At 41.4% G+C, this 20,415-nt stretch overlaps 1 protein-coding gene across 4 annotated transcripts in view; it reads right to left on the bottom strand.

Moving 5' to 3' along the window:
- Positions 1-20,415, bottom strand: part of LOC122404561 (dipeptidyl aminopeptidase-like protein 6) — a 205,773-nt gene that overhangs the window by 10,084 nt on the left and 175,274 nt on the right. For 2 of the 4 annotated variants that reach the window (XM_043408621.1, XM_043408620.1), the window contains 2 exons: positions 7,997-8,103; positions 5,916-6,114 (listed from right to left, as the gene is read on the bottom strand). In XM_043408621.1, the coding sequence (XP_043264556.1) occupies positions 5,916-6,114; positions 7,997-8,103 (306 nt within the window). Of the gene's footprint in view, positions 1-5,915; positions 6,115-7,996; positions 8,106-19,703; positions 19,807-19,888; positions 20,261-20,415 lie in introns of those variants that run through there. The other 2 variants (XM_043408623.1, XM_043408622.1) reach the window with 2 other exon arrangements.

Here is a 20,415-nt window from a genome sequence, read left to right as displayed (position 1 = left end):
CTTGTCATTAACTGACGACATTGCTCGACATGTTCAATCTTGTCGATTCGACAAAACGATATCAAATAATCCCGCATTTCTTTATTTCGGAAAGGAAACAAATGAATGTGTAGCAAATACACATGTCAGGTGTCTATATAACGTCGATTTCATGTTGCATGCGTTGCCTAAATGTTGCCTTAATAAAATTGTGTGTCGTTGCATGCGTCATTGCCGCATGCTGCATGTTGCCTCAGTGGAATCACGCCTTAAGAAGCGTTGTAACGCTTTCACGAAGGGTATCTACTACCTAAACCTCTAATAGTGTCTGTTCTAAGTGCATCGCGCTCGTCAACGTTGCTACTTGTATCGTAGGTGTTCAGAACTTGTTCCTCGTCGCACCGATGCGCTCCCTAAAACAAAAACCTCGCTCTTGCGTCGATCGTGATGGATTGCCATGGATATTATACAAGATACAACGCGTTACCAGTCTCCAAAGTGTGACAAGGTATACAAATTACCGGGACGTGTTCGAATTATGGCATGGGGGCTCAGAGAGCTTCGTCTCGACCTACGGTTAATCGCAAAATCGAGCGTACGCTTCCATAAAAAACGAAAAAAATACTTTCGAGTAGCCTGCAATATTTGATTTCAATTTTATCAATGATACATTTTTAAGAAAATTCAAATTTAAAAGCAGAGTTATTGGATTTTGAGCGAACCCAAGTGTACGCTCGAGGTCTACTCGTTTCGTTGCGGTTCTAATTGAGAGAAACAACGAATTTCGTGGGGATTTTAATTACATCGGTCGCAGAGAGCAGCGAAACGTTCGATCGGCCACTTTCAGAGCTTGATATTACCGCGAGCCGGGGATACAGCACGGAACAGAGAGGGCCAGTCGATATTTGTTTCTAAAAGGACTGGGGAGACGGGCGCGGCGTGTCCTGGTGGTCGTCAGATCGGATCAATGCAGTGTGTTCGTTCGTCTGTGCCCTGTCTGCCGGTCCAGGAGAAAAAGGAAATTCGGTATTTTCGAACGCTATCAACATACAGCTCCGAACATCCGTTACAATGTTCACTTTCGCCAAACAGACGTTGATCCTCGCCGGCGATTCGCGACGGGATCGCGGGTTTACATTCGTTTAATTTTATACGTTTAATTGAATGTCTCGAGCTAACGTTGTTTGATCAAACATCCGCGAACGGTGCCATTCTAAAATTAACCGAAACTCGTTAACCGGAACGCTGCTGCCCGGACGTAAAGAAGATTTATTACGGAGCAGATTTGCTTGTATTTCATATTTTACCGTTATTTATCGCTGCTTACATTGCGAAAGGAACGCAATGTCTATTTTTTATTTCATCAGACCGGTGAAAATTCATTGTATGGAGTCTCGAGAGTCTAGCTTTAGAGCTCTGATATCAAATATTTAGATTTAATGATTAACTTTGTTGTAGCTGAAAGATGTTAATTTATATTACGAAAGGAACCCTGTCTATTTTTTATTTCATCAAACCGGTAAAAACCCATTGTACCCATTGTACGAAGTTTTGAGAGTCTCACGTTAGAGCTTTTGCATCAAACATTTTGTTTTAACGATTAACTTTGTTGTAGCTGAAAGATGTTAATTTATAATTCGAAAGAGCAGGAATGGTTCCTCGTCAACTTTGCCACCTTGTAACCAAAAGTTTGAAGGCGTTTGAAAACGTTTGAAAGATATTAATCTATATTACGAAAGAGCAAGAATGATTCCTCGTCAATTTTGCCAGCTTGTAGTCAAAAGTTTAAAGACGTTTGAAGGCGTTTGAAAGATGTTAATTTCTATCATGAAATAGCAGATATGATCCCTCGTCAACTTTGCCATCTTGAAGCCAAAAGTTTGAAGGCGTTTGAAAGATGTTAATTTCTATTATGAAATAGCAGATATGATCCCTCGTCAACTTTGCCATCTTGAAGCCAAAAGTTTGAAGGCGTTTGAAAGATGTTAATTTCTATTATGAAATAGCAGATATGATCCCTCGTCAACTTTGCCATCTTGAAGTCAAGAGTTTGAAGGCGTTTGAAGGGGTTTGAAAGATGTTAATTTCTATTATGAAATAGCAGATAGGATCCCTCGTCAACTTTGCCACCTTGTAGCCAAAAGTTTGAAGGCGTTTGAAACATGTTAATTTCTATTATAAAATAGCAGATATGATCTCTCGTCAACTTTGCCGTCTAGTAGCCAAAAGTTTGAAGGCGTTTGAAAGATGTTAATTTCTATTATGAAATAGCAGATATGATCCCTCGTCAACTTTGCCATCTTGAAGTCAAGAGTTTGAAGGCGTTTGAAGGGGTTTGAAAGATGTTAATTTCTATTATGAAATAGCAGATAGGACCCCTCGTCAACTTTGCCATCTTGTAGCCAAAAGTTTGAAGGCGTTTGAAAGATGTTAATTTCTATTATGAAATAGCAGATATAATCCCTCGTCAACTTTGCCATCTTGTAACCAAAAGTTTGAAGGCGTTTGAAGGGGTTTGAAAGATGTTGATTTCTATTACGAAATAGCAGATATGATCCCTCGTCAACTTTGCCGTCTTCTAGCCAAAAATTTGAAGGCGTTTGATATTATTAACGATTCTGGTTAATAAGTTGGGTCGTTAGTTCGCATCTGACCGCGTGGCGTCCTCGACGAGGACACCAGTCGACTTTAAAGGTATTCGGCGTCTATCGGGCCAGTGTGCAATTCCCCCGGTTGAAACCATCAGCGGCGATTCCGCTGTTTCCATCGGTCTATCGTTTTTGGGCTGCTCCGGGGCACGGATCGTTCCATCGAGCAGAAAATGCAATACCACCGGAGCGGAGGCAGAGGAATGACCCCCTTTCCCTTGAATAAACCCGGGGAATACCTCGAACTTTGCCTTATATACGGGCGGCTCTCTTTGTTTTATGGCTGCGCCGCGGGCTAAACTCGCCTCCTTGATAGATAAGGCTCCGGGGGACGGTAGTTTGATACCGATGTTAAGGCTGTTTATTGTTCTCATATATATTTTCTAGCAGCAGGATTTTTCATTTGCATCGCGAGAACCAGAACCGTCCCCAAGGGGGGTAGAAGGGGTGGGGGAGAGATTCGTCCCTCGATAATTCGCGTCGTTCGAGCGAGTCGACCGGTTTGCCGAGTCGCCGCGAAATCATTTAGCCGTTCAAGGTCAACCGCGTACGTTCGAATTAGGGCTAGCCGTCGTCACGAGCCAATCTTTCAGAGATAATGCCGATCGATTTTTCGCGCGGAGACCACCGACTAATACGATTAGGTATCGACGATACAAAAGCAATTCGACGGCAAAGTTTTTAATAGGAAGCGTCGAAAGGTGAGCCTCGCGTGACGTCACCTTTCGATACCTGTTCCTTCCCAACGAACGCTCCAAGATCGATAGAAACGTTTGCTACGCTCGAATTGTTCGGTGCTCATATATTTGCACGCCCCACGTGTTTGTATAAACGTTTGATATCAGTTTTGGCTTGCGGAGATCTTTGTTTACGCGCGATCTGGCAAGTTGCACGTAATGTGTTGACAAGGCGAAAACTAACAGAGACGATGCTCCGGGAAGACTTTATTCGTATCTGTTTTCCTCGTACAAATTGTTGCTGTACACTATTTGAAGAGTCAACCAGTTGATTAGAAAATTCCTCTTATTGGATTCACTGCTATTAATTTTTACATTCTAATGAGTGAAAAGCTCTAAAACGATTTCCATAATGTCTTTATGCTTGAACAGTGAAGCTAAAACAGATACTACCTTCCTGTCTTCGCATACCTGGCATAATACCTATAAGTTTGATACTGTTTGATACTGTTTGATACTACTCCATAACTTACTAAACTCTTATACGATGTTCTACAATCATATTAGCGATTTAAACAGATTCTAAATAACTGTCTTTGCATATCCAGCACGGATGAATTGAACAATACCTATAAGTTTGATACTGTTTGACGTTATACTATTGCTTATCAGGCTTTTGCACAATATTCTTCAATCATATCAGCGACTTTAAACAGATTCTGAATTGCTACTTCTCCATATCTGGCACAATACACATGTGTTTGATACTGTTTAATACTGTTTGATACACCGTAACTTACCCCAGGTCCTTGCACAATATTCTAAAACAATATCAGCGATTCCAACGTAAATTCACTAATACTTACAAAAATTTCAATTACGAAATTAAACAACGACAACGAAAATTGACTGAATCGTTACACGATGGTCTCGTTCGTTGTCTGTTATCCGAACAAACCTTCGTCCTTTTCCGCGCCTCAACGTACACGCCCTTTCCACCGAAAGTGTTAAGGTCGAGCCTTGGGGTTATTTGACCAGCGCAATCGTTTCGTTCAGCCGCTAAATTTTAGTACCGTCTCTCGTTTAATTACGATTAATCTCGAGCCGTTGGATCCCGGCGTGACCCGTTCCCGCGCGTTTAATTAATTTCGTCGTACAGCGCTGTATTTAGAATTCGTTAAAACCCGGAACCCGGGGGTTTACGATGTCTACGAATTTCGACTTTGTTTTGCTCGCGACGTCGATGCACGTCACGAATGGTCCTCGAATATTTTTAGTCCGCCCCGTTATTCCCCACTCGATGACTGTAATTTTCTTGTCTGGTGCAACCGGGGCAAGTGCAACGTGCGCTTTCTGCTCGAGATCTTCCCTCTCCGAGCACCCTTTGGGTGCGTTATAACCATCGAAGTCTAATTTAAAAATTTTGTATAGAAATTTGAAATCTAAGGATTTCTCGATGCAGTGAGACGCGTTTCGATGAATCGATCACGTCAACTTACGAGCAGATCGCAGATCGTTACGCAATTTCGAAACGTATTTCTCGGCCAATTAGTTCGCGGCTGGTCGCGTTACGTCGAGCATTATGATGCATATTGCAATTAGTCTATTGGACGGCTCGTTAATGATGCTAACAAATCGATATAATCTGTGTGGCCGCGTCACTGAGAGACAATTATTCAGATCGTGAAACCGCCAACATTTGTTTTCGGGAAAGAAGAACAACAAACTCAACGATCCATATTTTTGGGGAATTTTTCTCAACCGTTTTGAAAATATTTTCTAGACGTTCGACGAGCTAACGATTTTTCGCCACGAAGAGAATGAATCTTGTAATCGTTGTAATTTTTCGAGCACTTTGTCAGAGACGCAAATACATCTTCCTGTATTAATATTCCGTTCTAGCACTTTACGTTTGTCCGTGGCATTGCTTGTTTGAATTTTTATCGCCCCGTCGTTCTGCCGCGCAAATACCGGACGGTTCATAAAGATGCATAGAGAGATTAAAATGCAAGCATCTAGAGCCGCTATGCAGATCGACGCGGAATAATCGTCTCGAGCTTTGCTCTCGAAAACGTTGAAAATTAGGGGGCCATTGTGCACCGACTTGACGGGGAGACACGCGTTTAAAGGCAACGTATCGCGACAATTTCTGGACCACGGGCGACGTTTCGAGGTCGACGAGCTTTTTTTTACAAAACTTTCTTCTATTTTTTCAGATTTTCGAATTTATTTTCACGCCTCTACGCGCGCAATTCCGACGACTGCTCGTTGCAGCTTTTATCCGATCGTCAAAGCAATTTTCGTCGTTTCCCCGCGCGACTTCCAAAAAAAAAAGAACGCTTGATACACGCTTGCTCGAATTGCGAATCGGTCGCAGTTTCGAAACAATTTTAAACGTTGTTTCCTTGGCTCAAAACGATCTTCCCTCCCAGGACGATCTCGAAAACCGTTTTAATTCCGGTTGGTCGACGTTTGGAGCGTCGAATTTTAAGTAATTTCTCATTTGGAACGATAACAAAGTGAAAAGTTGTGAATCAACTCTGAACACGTTTTGATGATCTTGCAAACAATCCTTTACTCTGCACGGAAGTTGGTATGGTTTGATACGTACGAGCGTGTGATTAGAGACCAGAAGGGACACGGAATTGTTGCTGGTGTCCAGGAGAGTGAGAGAACCGTCGTCGGCTTGATAGATAAACTTGTCGTGGGAAATCCAGGTTGGTGGTAGCCTATGTGGCGTCAGGTCATCACGAAGGCACTCGTCTAACGTGAGGCGCCTGCCGCTCCAATACAGCAGCTCGTCGACGTACCTGAAAATTCATGTTTGTTCAAACGTCGATCCACTGCAAAATATATTCCTTAAAAGAACAAGCTGGTAATAAATGTTCGAGTTACTCAAAAATTTCGTGTCGAGTTGGAAAAAGTTTGAGATTAGCTACCTAAATATTTCCCCTTGCAATGGTAGAAAAAAATATTTTTTTATCGAAATTAACCGTTTGACTGCTAAAGGCGTATATATTCGATGTTCCTCGAAAGAACAAGCTGGTAATAAATGTTCGAGTTACTCAAAAATTTCGAGTCGAGTTGGAAGAAGTTTGCGTTTGGCTACCTAAATATTTCCCCTTGCAATGGTAGAAAAAAATATTTTTTTATCGAAATTAACCCTTTGATTGCTAAAGGCAATATACGCTTTCACGAGTCTATCAATATATACGAAAGACCTAAATATACGCCCTCATGTATCCATCAATATAGTATACGATAAGTGTAAATTTACGCCCACTGCATTTTTTTACTACAACACCTTTTATTGTTTTACCAATTGATTCGACATGGAATTGGATACTTTAATTTATTAGCATTTATTATTTTTTTAAACCGTAAGAATGGTCTCTTAACCCTTTGCACTCCTATGTCGAGTGTGATTCAACGTCAATTTTTGTCTCATGAGCTCCTTCGTCAAGTCCCATTCGACATTTTTTCAAGCCCAAACCAAAGAGATATCGTGCACTTGAAAGTTACAAAATGCAACAACAGTGTAAATAAAATAGATATTTTAACAGGTAAATTTCAAATAAAACACTTGAAAGCTTTGGGAGCTGCTGGTAACAAGATTGAAATATAATTCGGTCACGGTACTTTTTTGGTCACCAGTCGCAGCGCCATCTATGTCGATGGCTTCTTCCTAGGCCGCGCCGCAGTCAAAAGGTTAATAAAAGAAAGGAATTTTCTTATTTTATTACGAGGAATTCCATCAGCTTGTATGCAATGCTCTTTGCGATTAACTGTTCCACTTTAGCTCTACCTTGTGCATGCATTGTTTAGTACACTTTGTAATAGACCATGCAACCTGTTATTCCGTGTGAACGGGCATTAATTTTCAACGCATTACATTAATTAATAACAGCGTCTATACGTAGGTGTCAGTTTACGATATAGAGGTTCACACGGGCATCGAATTTACTAGCTACCCCAAAATGGCGCACAGCGTATTTATGCACGATAGATACTCTATATCATATCGAAGTTAACGATCAATTATTTTGTCCACACGAAATAAATAACGAACGAACAGCGCTTCGAATATCTCGAAGAAAGAGTGAATTAAAGAGGTGTCGTACTTGTGGCGACACCGGCGTTCGCCAGCAGAGGGCCACGCTCTCGTCTCTCTCGCAAGTGGCCAGTGTCCCCTCTTCTTTCCTCGTTTGCTTCTTCGTACGAGCAGCAAGAAGTCACATTCTCCCAACTCAACGCGAGCAAAGGACACAGTGTTCCAATTTCGATGGACCCCCAAAACCCCCCGGTGCAATTCCCCAGCAGATCAACGGACAGATATCCCCATTCTTCACTCGCGACAGGGTCTCGAGATTTCCACGGATCGATGAATCCCCGATCCGTTTCGCGTTATGGTTCCAAGAGACGGGTCACGAGCCGACGATAAAGGGATCAAGGAGATTTCCGTCGATAAGGGGGCGGATTAATTTCGTGAAAGCGGTCTACACCGGGGATGGGACGCCCCCCTTCCCTGAGGACTCCTTAACTGCATCCTTTCCTCCCCGTTTCCGGAATGGGCGGCCAGAAAAACTATCTCGCGGGGTGGAAGTCGTTGAAAGATCGTTGGTCGATAACACCGCGGAGGAAAAGGGTCGTGGAAAAGCGGTTGGGGGGAGGGAACACACACAAACCACTCACCCGAGGAGGTAAATGGCCGTGACGATCCCGGCGATAACGAAGCCGATGACCAGCAGCGAGAAGATTATGCTCCGCCAGTTGTGGCCTCCCTCCGCGTACGTTAGATCCTGTGAATAGAGCAGAAATCCCTTCAATTAAACGATCGATCGATCCCGCCGTGGGCTCTCTCGAGTCTACGATGCAGAAGCTTGCTGTCGGCATGCAGGTTCACGAGTTCCTCGGGGATACATCGACGGGAACAAACCCGGGGTTCACACTAGTTAAAACACGGTTCATGCTGGGCTGGAGATTGGTTATTAGCCGATTTTAGCTCTGATTTAATCGGCAGAAGCCGCTAGAACTACCAGCGGTCAGATTCTTGGGACTCTCGGGATATTTCAGGTTCTTTGGATCGACAAGGTGGGGGATTTCTGGGGTATTTTTCGTTAGTAGCCGTGTGTTTGCATCCTGTGCGGTCAGGACTAGGTGTTCGAAGGAGCTTGTTGAGGTTTGAGTGGATCAGTGTATGTTGAGAAGCGATGAGAGATGCTAGTCGCGAAGAGTCCCGAGACAAACGGTAAGTGGTGTAGGTTTTAAGGAGTCGATTGTTGTTTAAATTAGTCTTCTTACTTCGTGAATGTACTCGATTGCACACAATTTACTGACAACAACGATAAACACACATGTAAACACCAATAAGCTAGAACAGTTCTAAGATTGGTTATTCACTAAGAGTCTAAATAATTCACGGTTCTTGAAGTTCTAATAGTTTTTGGGGTTCTTAATTCTAGCTACGTTCGGTGGTTCTTAATTGATTTATTGATACCGGATGTCTATGTATAGAGTTATGGTAACACGTGGAAGGTATTTCAGCGGTCGATTGTGAACAGAAAAAGCAATGAAAAAAGTTCATATAAACACGTGGCCTGCTTGACCCTGTTTCCAAGTTACAGGCATTTTTGTACTTGAGCGACGTGTGTACCTTTACCGGAAGTGCTTGAAATGGCCACTTTCGCCGTGAATGCGGGCCCTGTAGTTGCCATATCAGAGAGTTTTTAACTCTTTCAAACGGTCCACGTATTTTTCAGCTTTTTCGACCGCCTTGCAAACGAGCGTTCGAGTATTTTAGTGCTGGAAATGGGTATTTTATAAACAATGGAAAATCAAGGTATCTAAGTTTGCTAACTGCTCCTATCCGTTCACTGGGATAATCATTTGTTTTTGAACAAGTATTAAGTGAAATTTTTTCAAGATTTACAAGGGAAACTAGTTTATTAACAGCTCTTATACACACCTGGATCGTCGGAAATTTATTAAGAGTCCCCTACTACACAATTTATTCCCACCTCAAAGTTCGAGATTAAATTTTTTATTATTTCCACGTATTCCACACTTCGATGGAACGGAAAAGTCGAGAAGGATCCGCATCCTTGCAAATGAATCGTTCTACCGCGAAAGATTGCTAAAGTTTCGGCCAATTAAATCGCTCGGAGTTGCTTCCGGAAGTCGAGTGCTTCGCTTTACGCGTCAGTATCCAACATTCTTCGCGGAAATTTCTCGGTCAGTTTCATCCAACCTTCGTAGATTTAGTCAAATTCCTTTGCAATACAATTCATCGATAATATTAAAAATTTATCAAGTTAATCATTTCTGAAACACTCTTTCAAGCACATTTCATAATCAAATTAATTCCCCCCCCATTAGAATCGCGTTTTCTGTTTTCACGTTGTGGCGACAGTTCCCGCGCCCGCCACTAGAGGGCCACGATTTTAACTCTCTCGCAAGTGATCGACCCCTTACGCTTCTTCCCTTTCACTTTCTCGTCTCCCAGTGTTCTTCGTATCGGTCCACAAGTGTTGCCTCAAAGACCTCAAAATTCATCGATTTCCTTCACCCAGCTATATTTTCACAACGGAGAAAAACAATTGGTAGGCTCGACTCGACAGCGAGGGGATGTCAGGAATATGCTTTACGCGTCAATATCCAACATTCTTCGCGGAAATTTCTCGGTTAATTTCATCCAACTTTTCTAGTCAAATTCCTTCAGAATACAATTTATCGATAATATTAAAAATTTACCAAGTTAACAATTTCTGAAACACTCTTTCAAGCATATTTCATAATCAAATTAATTAATTCTTGTGGAGACAGTCCCCGCGCCCGCCACTAGAGGGCCACGCTCTTAACTCTTTCTCGCAAGTGGTCGATCCCTCACGCTTCTTCCCTTTCGCTTTCTCGTCTCCCAGTGTTCTTCGTATCGACGCACAAGTGTCGCCTCAAAATCCTAAAAATCCTCAAAATTCATCGATTTCCTTCGCCCAGCTTTATTTTCACAACGGAGAAAAACAATTGGTAGGCTCGACTCGACCGCGAGGGGATGTCAGGAATATCGGAAACGTGTTCTGCCCTGCGGGTACGCGTCACGGCCGCAGCATGCATATTGCATTCGGGTTATGTTTGCAACGTGCACCCCCGTCCTGTTTGCAGGACTAAGCCGGATAACACGTACCGGCCGTGTAATACGTACCGGGCGCGACTGGATTTTCGGGGACCTGTTAGAATCGCCACGCGACCCGTGCACACACGACAGGGGGGAGGAGGGACTGGTTGTGCAATTGCCATTGAAACGCTAAGAGCACCTAGACTTCCAACGGTGGATATCGATTCGACGCGTAAACGCGGTTAATCCGTTCGCTGTTTGTTCATTCAGGACTATCGTTAACGGCGATCGCTTAATTTCGAGCGGCCCGTCAACCTCCGCGTTGGCTCCACTGACTCGTATCCGGTAGACGCGTCGCTGCAGTTTGCTATCACAGCAATTAGTCTTACGTTACACACGTATTTCACTGCTGTGCCATTTGGAAAAGGGTCGTTACTTCCTCGAGGGATGTTGCATTTAATTCTGGCTGCAAGAATGACGTTGGAGTAAAGAGGATGGATCAGTCGACTAATCGGTTTCTAACTCATCATAGAATAAGTAAAAATATTTCACACAGTCTGCTGTCTTGAGCTTCGAATGGATATTTAGTGTTTCCCATTGGACAGGTCTCGATCGTTGCAAATGTCTCATCTCCAGGGAGGTTGTATTAAGTTCTGACAGTACAGGGTCGCGAGAGACAGCTTGCTTATGCCAATTAGAGTCTGGCGGATCTCTCGTACCCCGTTATGACATGGATAACGATGAGAGGTATAGTCATTCCTAGGCCAAACCTCCCTTTATAGTGGTGCACCAGGGTATACGGTTCCTAGAATACTCCTGATATTGTAATCATTATATTTCAAACTTGTTACACCTTATTTATTCTCCTCTGCTATCTGGAAAGATTGTGACTGAAACTTAGACCATCGAAACGAAATTTTACTCTCAAAAAAAATGTTAGATCCTCACCGATTTTAATTATATTTCCAAGGCTTGTAGATGGCCAGTTGCTTATAAAAAAAATAAGTGTAATATTTTAATAATAAATCATTCGAGTCAAGAATAACTGGTATAATTTATAGTGGTTAGCGTAGAAAATTAGTAATATTTTGTCTCAAGTTCAAATCCTACGACATCGTAGAATTTTATTTATTAATCGTATCATATTGTATCATTTTTGACGTGTGATTAGAAGAATTTAATTTTTATTACGTTTTCCATAACCAACTGGCCAAAGGAGAATCAGTGAATTTTCTGTTCGAATAAATTCTAATTTGCGGAATTTGCAACTTTTGTTTATTCTCGAATGAAATTAGCTCGAGTCAGACGGGAAACAATATTTAAATGTATACAGAATGTGGTCTCCGTTGCTCGACTCTGCAACTATAGCGGACGAAGCAGCTTGCGGAGTATCGTTGGGCTCTCTATTTGAGGGAACGTGAGGTCTGATCCGCCGAGTATATAACAATACTGTAATGTCCTAAACTTTCTTGGCGGCTTGTCCGAGGCACGTGCTCGGAACGGATAGTTTTGGAGCGTGCCGTCCTATTGAAATAGATTTACTAACCACGGGGGTGGAATTTCATCTGTTTGGAACTTAGGAATCGAATCTAGGAAAAGTTTCAACAATTTCAGTAGATGCCCATGGATCGAGTCTAACCGAATAACCAAAATGGTCGCGGATGTTGGATAGTTACATGTTTAAGTCACCAGAAGATTCGAAGAGATTGTTAGAAAACTTACTCAATGATTAATTTACATTCCATTTTTCTTAATTCAACTTGTACGATAAAGTCGTTTGCTTTAAAAATACAACTACTACGCTTTCTAGGTCGGGATATTAAAAGGTTAAGAAGCACTGTATTCTTGTTAGTATCGCTAATTGTAAGTAATCTGGGCTACGCTTGACTCCCGGAAGTTTGGGATACCTAATTAGAGAGTTTGGTGGCCATATGAGTTCCCCAGCTGAGCCCTCAGAAGTTGTCCCCGGTCTACTGAAAGGTTTGGGGTGCCCGGTTAAGTGACTAAGTGTTCATTAGCTGGACCTCTAGACATTCGAATCTCCAGTTTGAGCTACCTGACCACCTGGAGATCAAATCTTCGCTCTAACCACCATGATATTTGAGCTGATTACACTGGTCGTGAATCTCTAATCGAACTTCTGAAGAGACCTTGCGTAGTTGGTCAATTATCCTGCTCTCTAACTAGACCAGGTGTAAAACCTGGGACACTCGGATCTCAAATGAAACTTCAAACAACCACGTTTCTTCTCGATCCACTGTTCATCCTAGATATTACATTCCCATATCTGGAACCGATAACTCCTCGATCGACCCATTCAGGTAGACCTTAGAACCAAGCGCTCACTCAAACCACTGTAAAACCTGGGACACTCGGATCTCAAATGAAACTTTAAATAACCGCTGTTCATCCTGGATATTACATTCCTATATCCGGAGGGTCCTGTGTCTCGATCGAGCCATTCAGGTGGTCGTGGATCATCGTTCGCGATTTAAGCCAGCCATGAAATTCATACGAGGCTCAGACTCTCCTCGTATCTTCGTCGTATCGTCCAGATCGCGTCGGTGCTAAAAGAATACGACCGAAATTTTCACTCGAGTTCGATGTCGTGGCGCGTTTAAACTTTAACGCGTGGTTCCTCTTACAGTCTTTCCAGTCGACGATAACGTCGCTCCGCGTAGATTGATATACGATTGGCCAACATCAGGCCGGAGTAATCGCTTTCAGACGACTTGTTTACCGCGACGAATAATCGCCGATCCTACCCCCTCTCTTCAGGGCTCTTTTTTATCGTATTTTCGGCTTCTGGTTTCCCTTCTGCTTCTCGTTCTACCTGTTCCGTTTATTCCACCGCCTGCCGGTTTCCCGCTTTAATGCTTTTTCCCCCCCGAGCCGATCGATTCGTCGCCTTTGAATTCCAGCCGTGCAACCGTGCACGTGCGCCGCCGGTGCAGGATATAATGTTTCCGATACGCGAAGACTGCATACGCAGTATCCGGAGGCTGCATCGGGATGCAAAGTGTCCGCCCACGCTGTTTACGTGGCTGCACTCGTCTACCGAACGTTATTTTGTTCCGATCGAACGTAACGCTGATAGATCGTCTACGGGAACGAGCGAATTATATATCTCGCCAAACGTGAAATTCTATCTGCTCCAAGAAATTCGAAACGTTTCATTTAATTATTCTTTTTTGTGCAAAATTAAAGCTTCTATTGCACTAGACTTTTAGGGACACGAAGAGAGACCCTTAAACTGTACGAAAATATTTTTTTTGTCCACTTTTTACTATACCTAACCTAGACCTAACTAAATATATGTATAACAAAGACGAAAGGAGAGAATTTTCTATATTTTTTTTTACACCATTTATCTTATATTTTTTAATTTTTAAATTCTCTATTTCCTTCTTCTGTCTGTCTTTTGTTCCTTACTCCAGTTATTCCCCTCCTTTCTACTTTTTTAATTCTTTCTGAAGAGAGAATTTTCAGTTTTCACTGTCTTAGAACAGTCTTATAACGCGTATTAAAATAGTTAAACTTTAGAGGCGTGCAGTTTCGAAACTACTCATGCTTTCTGCATAACTGAGCCATCGTTGGAAGCGGTGAACCTTCCCCTTTAAAATGGCTTTTGGTTTTTGTCGATCGGACTTTCCGTTTAGGAGATATCGTAATTTATATGAAAGGTAATTTTTCTTAATTCGACTATCGCTGTCTTCGTCTAACGCGTCGCGTTGGACCTCCTTGTCGCACGTTGACCCATTGACCAAGTGACCGAGTGACGTCACGTTTACTATTTACTACGAGTCACGTGCGGTCAACGACCTCGACAAGGCCGTAGTAAGAAAGTAAACAAACGCTTCGGACCCCTCATATCTCCGAAACTAGCCACCGCATCGACTTGAAACTAAAATCCTCATATCTCCGGAACTAATTACGCTATCGACTGGTTCCACCACTCATTTTAAAGGGCATTTCATCCCCTATCCGATGACTATACCACCTACTATAATTTATGCTGTCTTCTATGTTTATTTTGCAATTTACTTTGACGCTACATACCCAAAGAAGTTTCAGCAATTCCTATTAATTATACGACTGTTGAGCGATAAAACTGTATTATAAAAATTGTTTATTTAATTGAAAATGAATTTAAATACAGGATGTTTTAGTAACTACTAGCCAGCACTTTTTCTTAAATAGTTGTTTTCTCTAGAACTAACTACGGTATCGACTTGGAACAAAATTCGTTTTAAAGGGCATTTCATCCTCTACCTAATGATCATATTACCTACTATAATTTTTGCTAACTTCTATGTTTATTTTGAGGATAAATTTCAACAATTTCTATTGATCGTACGACTAGTGTAGGATAAAACTGGACCATAAATTGTTTATTTAATTGAAAATTAATTTAAATTTAAATATAGACTGTTTGCGTAATTATTAACCAGCACTATTTCTTAAATAGTTGTTTTCTCTAGAACTATCTACGGTACCGACTTGAAACAAAATTCATTTTCAATGGCGTTTTACCTTGAATTCTATGAAAATTAAAAAATTTTTTAACATAAAAGAGGTTATCTTACGAATAAACATCAAAACACAACTTTCTGTACACACAATGCAAAAAATTAGAAGCACTTTGCCTCGTAAAAGAGAAAAAGAAAGACTGGTAGTGTTAATAGGTTCACGATAACTTATAAATTATATTACAGAGATTTTCAATAAATCCTGAGAGTATATCGCCCTTAGAAGACGGAGAGATATTACGCTTTAAGGAAGTACTCAAACATTCATTTGCATGGGCCATTTCCTCGCTTCCCTCGCCAGTTCATGAATCCCTTTGACACCATAAATTAAAAAAAGATTCAACCTATCCATAAAAGAGTCGTGATGTGATATATTCCCGAGACGACGAAGTTTGAAATGAATTTTTCCGACTTACATCCCACGAGCTCGAACGATAAATGATAAAGAATTTTCTAATACGAAATATTGAAAATGTAGAGCCTGGTCTAGCATCCGCGCGAAAAAGCGAATCGAGAATGTAGAATGAAACGTTTCAGAGAATGTTTTGATTTCGAGAGTTTGTTGGATGCGCGATCGAGTACGACGCGTCTGTCCATTACTCGTTATTACTACTTGTGTTCGTGCTCCATTGCACGGGTTCCTCATGAATATTCAAAGTCAATTTTTTTGCAAAATAATACACACTGCCCGAAGAAGGGGGGAAAAATTCGAAACTGGTTGCAGCGTGCTATTTTCCGTCCTCCCGTTCAACCAAATTCAATTAAAACGGACAATAGTGTACGGCCGCTGTAGTCAGCAAGTTGGATAGTTTCCAACTGTACGTAGAACGGACTAGCGTACAATACCGTAGAATAAACTAGAATATGTTAACACGATCGTAAACTGAATTAGTGGACAGAAGTACAAACTAGAATTTTGTATCATTAGTGTTGCACTTTAACGCAACACACTGCTCTAACATAGTACTTCCGAGTTAGTTCACGATCATTCGGATCTTTTGATCAACTTTTGCCTGAAAATTCCACTCGAATAAGAATATCTCGATTCCAGTCGTTGAAAGAGAAACGATCGTTGGAGGTTTGCAACGAATCGCGCAAGTTTCGAGGGTGAACGACACGGATCGCGGTGTACGTGTTCAGAAATTCCCCGATATTCCGCGGAATAGTAAAACATACGCGTTAGAGAGCCGCTAAGGTAGCATTAGCGCGATACGAAACACTGAATTTCCAGGATGCAAGAACACCGCGAAAATATAATATTCCCTGTACGACGATGCCGTGACGGCAGGGAGAAAATATCTGTCAGGTTTGCCACGCGACGAGACTGTTCCCAAGTTTTAGGCGTTCCTTTGCGGGGGCGTCTTCCATACCCTAAGTTATAGCACCGATGAAACGTGCACCTGAGAGATGGGAAATTCATGGTCTCGTATAAAAATCTGACGAACTTCTCAAGAAAAACTGATTTTCTCTCTTTTAATAAATTTGACAAAATTTTAATTACATATATAATAAAATATAAAATAAAATATATATATATATATAAAATTTTATAACTGATTTTTTTTTCATTTACAAAATTTAATACTATTATTAATTAAGTGCTGTCCTTAAAGGAATCATTGTAAGATAGGGGCTAAAATTTTATAACTGATTTTTTTTACATTTACAAAATTTAATTTGACTTGTCAAGCGATATTGACAAATTTAATACTATTATTAATCAAGTGCTGTCCTTAAAAGAATCATTGTAAAACAAAAGCTATAATTTTCTGATTTTCTTACATTTTTAACAATACTCGAATAGAAATTTTTTAAGTAGTAATATTCAATAATGGTCAGACGCGTTGATAAAGCCATAATAAATAGCACTACACCAAATGAATTTTTATAATAGATTTCCCCAAAAACGAAGGTTCATATGCAGTAAATTTTGGCCTGCATTTTCCATTTATTTTAAATACATTGGAATTCGAAAGAAGATCCTGTTCTTATCGAGCAGAGTTTCATCGTCAAAGGCGAAAATAACTCCAAAACGATATTATTTTCCTCGTCCTATAGATAACATTCTCAATTAATAACGTTTATAAATAAAACGTTGGCAACTTTCGACGAGTGTGCTTAATAATGAACAAACGTTACCGAAACGGAACAAATTTTTTCCCGGCGTTGGTAAAATTGGTCGACAACTCCAGCTGCGAGATTACAGCCATGGAAGCGATCGTTAATTACGCGTGAACTGATTAATTGATCCTCTCTCCGTCGTCTTAAAATACCAATTCTCTCAATATATATATTTTATATTTTTGTTTTCGTTGTCCATCGATTCCCGATAGCCGGTCGCGGAACGAGCGCAGTCTTCCGAGGGATTTAGTATTTTCTATATCAAGTGCTTCTCCCCCTCCCCTCTCCCCCCCTAGTCGCGTCGTTTCTGGTTTATATTCCGGGGGGGGGCTACAATATGGCCCCGCCTATACGCTGGCTACGAATGGAAATTGGAAGTCGGGTAGCGGAATATCCCGCCACTGTCGCGTCGGGATTACCCTATTGTGCCGCTTTGCAAATGCAATGACGAAAAGAGAACACGGAAAGCGAGCCCGCGTCGATGCGTTTCGATTGATGTATCGGGGAGAGGAATTAATCGACCGTGGAGATAATGGCCGCAATGGGTCTTTGACGTTCGGGCTATCGGTACGGTAATGAAACACGGGAATAATTTTCCTGCAATTACAGCCCGTCGCCACGTTCTTCGATAATGAACCGGTCCAATTCTATTCTTCCACCAGCAAAAAAAACAACTAATCTTTATTTAGATCGTTCGAGAAACGCTCCTTTCTGACGTTTACACTGTGTATAGAGAATTGTGATAAAATTCATACTCTTCTTGGTTGTGCTACGATCATTAGAACACGATATTCTGACGATACGATTGGGGACTCAATCTACGCTCGTGGCGACAGTTCCTGTAGTCACCGCCAGAGGGCCATGCTCTTGTCTCTCTCGCAAGCGCTCGTCTGTTTATTCTTTCTACAACAGAGTTGCCCATACACGATATAAAAAGTGGTCTTGACAGTTTAAGTAGTATTTAAGCATAGCTTAAACACCTTTTATTGTATCCCATTCGATTTCTTAAAAAGAATTGCAACATCTGAAATACAAGTAGAGTTCCATTCGACATTGTCCTCGATAAATTTGCTATACTTTTACTTTAGAAAACTTCGACAGAAGCTTCCAATTATCCCGACGGGTAATAAAATCAGAATAATTAAAAAAGAAAGCAAAATTGCCAGCCTTTGTTCACTTCCCTTACTGAAAATTTGATTTCTCCGTGCAATTTTCAACACGTCAAATGCCCAACGAAACCCGCAGTCAGATTCGGGCGAAGAGTAACGGCTAATTTCGCGACGATTTCCGGCAACTTTTCGGCAAACCACGGACTGGCAGGTGTTCGCCTGGCCACCGCGGTTACATTATTTGCAGACACTGTATCTCACGGTGCTCGTAAATAATGCGAAACGTTAATGCAGCCGAAAAAAAGAAAGACGAGTTACGCCGCGCCACGGTGCACTGTTATTTGCGCGAAATGGTTCCGCGACCGGCGCTCCTCCTAACTGCTGTATTTGCATGTTTACAACAGTTGCGCGGGTTCCCGATGGAAATAACATATATTTCCAGGCCAGTCTCGAGCGCCATCGAACTTTTCGACAGGGGGGAAAACTCCTTCGCGCTTTTCCAATATTCCGCGCGGAAAACCCGGCACGACAGCTGCACGGAATTGTAGGTCTCGATTTAATTATCGTGAGTCTCGCGTCAATTTTTCCATCCTTGCATATTGTGTCTCCGAACGTTGTCCACCGTGTATTGCATCTATAACGCAAGAGATTTTCGCGTTGATCTAACATTTTGGAAAATTCTCAACTTTGAGTCTTTGAAATAAAAAAAGAATTTCGCGATGACATCGAGTAATCGTGTTGCAAGCTGAGACTTTTTTTGGGCCAGTATCTTCGAAACCTAGGGAACTCATCAGGCTCGTAGACGTTGCAGAAATTAGGAAAACAGAGTGAACTTCGTCGTAGACAAGTTTCTACACCTGAAGGTGTAAATTTTCTGGAAAATTTGAGCAGGGGGAATCCAAACTCCGTTGGAAGGTAAATTCATTTCGTCGAGACAGAACAAACTTCGAAATGCTACACATCCGGAACGAGCTAACTTCGTATCGTCTAATTTCGTTTGACTGGTTTGACACGTTCGTTTTTCACCGTGCTCTTCGAATTGTAACGTAGAAATAAGTGTTTACTAATTAATGAAATTCAAATTTCGATAGATTGTTTTTATTTAGTGGTGATGTATAATGCAAGTTGAAAAGTTTCTAGGAAAGCGAGTGTGCTACAAGAAGAGGTTAGGAGGACCTAGAGTCGAACGTAATAATAACTGTTTTACTAGATAATTAAAAATTCAAAATATAATGAATTTAAGTAAAAGAAATTGTCGATGAAGAGTCGACTAAAGACGACCGTAGATATACATATATGCTATGGCGATTAGCGAGTTTAGTCGACGCCATTTTGGCGCATTCGGTGGCTGTCGACTATTACTATTTTATACTTCGTCATGAAATACTTCAACCTTCCTAAATTTATATAATTCAGGGGCTGTGACAATTTGATTGTTGCAATAATATTTCGCGAACGAAGTTACGTGCACGAATGTGTTTTCCCCAGATACTGTATATTAGTGGATAAAAAATATTTTGGGATCTTACCTTGTCTTCCAACATATGTGTGAGTTAACAGAAACTTATCATCGTGCAGGTTATGGAGGCGCGTGGAGCGATACGACGCATCCAGAGTCGCGTAGACAAAGTACTGAAAGCGAGACACAAGTTGGCAGGAGGAGCGTAGATTTGTTTAAACTTTGGAACGTTAATAAAGACGGTGAAAAGCTTACGAGGATCCGCGGGCCGCAGAAATAGCGAAACTGTTACGAATGAAAGAAACCCATCGGTGCAGTCTTCTAGCCGTGCGTGACGCGACACTCGCTCGATCGAACAACGGCCATTTGCATGTTTGATGTGGTCACCCGATGTATCGATTATTCGTACACGATTGTGTGTGGCGGGAAATGTTAAACTTTGTTCGCGAACAGTATCTCTCGTATTCTTTCGTTACGGTATTCCGTTTAAATTTAGATATCGTTTAAATTCAAACTAGGCTAATTATACGGCTAGCTGGATGCAAGTTGGCAAACAAATTTAGTCGCGGAGTGATTTTTAACGTAGCAAATTTTTAGTAGTTTCTGTATTTACAACTCCCACAGATTCACAACGTTGTCTCTTCTAATATTGTATATTAGAAGTGTTCCTTTACGAGCTCACTTTCTACGCGAGAACACAAATGTAATTTGATAATGTAACCTCTTCTCGTAGTCCATTCGTGTCATTTCTCTATGAAAACTTTTTTAAAATCGTTTCTATG

The sequence above is a fragment of the Colletes gigas genome, unplaced genomic scaffold (assembly GCF_013123115.1).
Source record: "Colletes gigas isolate AHSC1104 unplaced genomic scaffold, ASM1312311v1 Colletes_gigas_Sc00003, whole genome shotgun sequence".
Lineage (NCBI taxonomy): Eukaryota > Metazoa > Arthropoda > Insecta > Hymenoptera > Colletidae > Colletes > Colletes gigas.
Note: the sequence above shows the minus strand (reverse complement) of the source record. Positions and strands in the feature narration are given on the sequence as shown.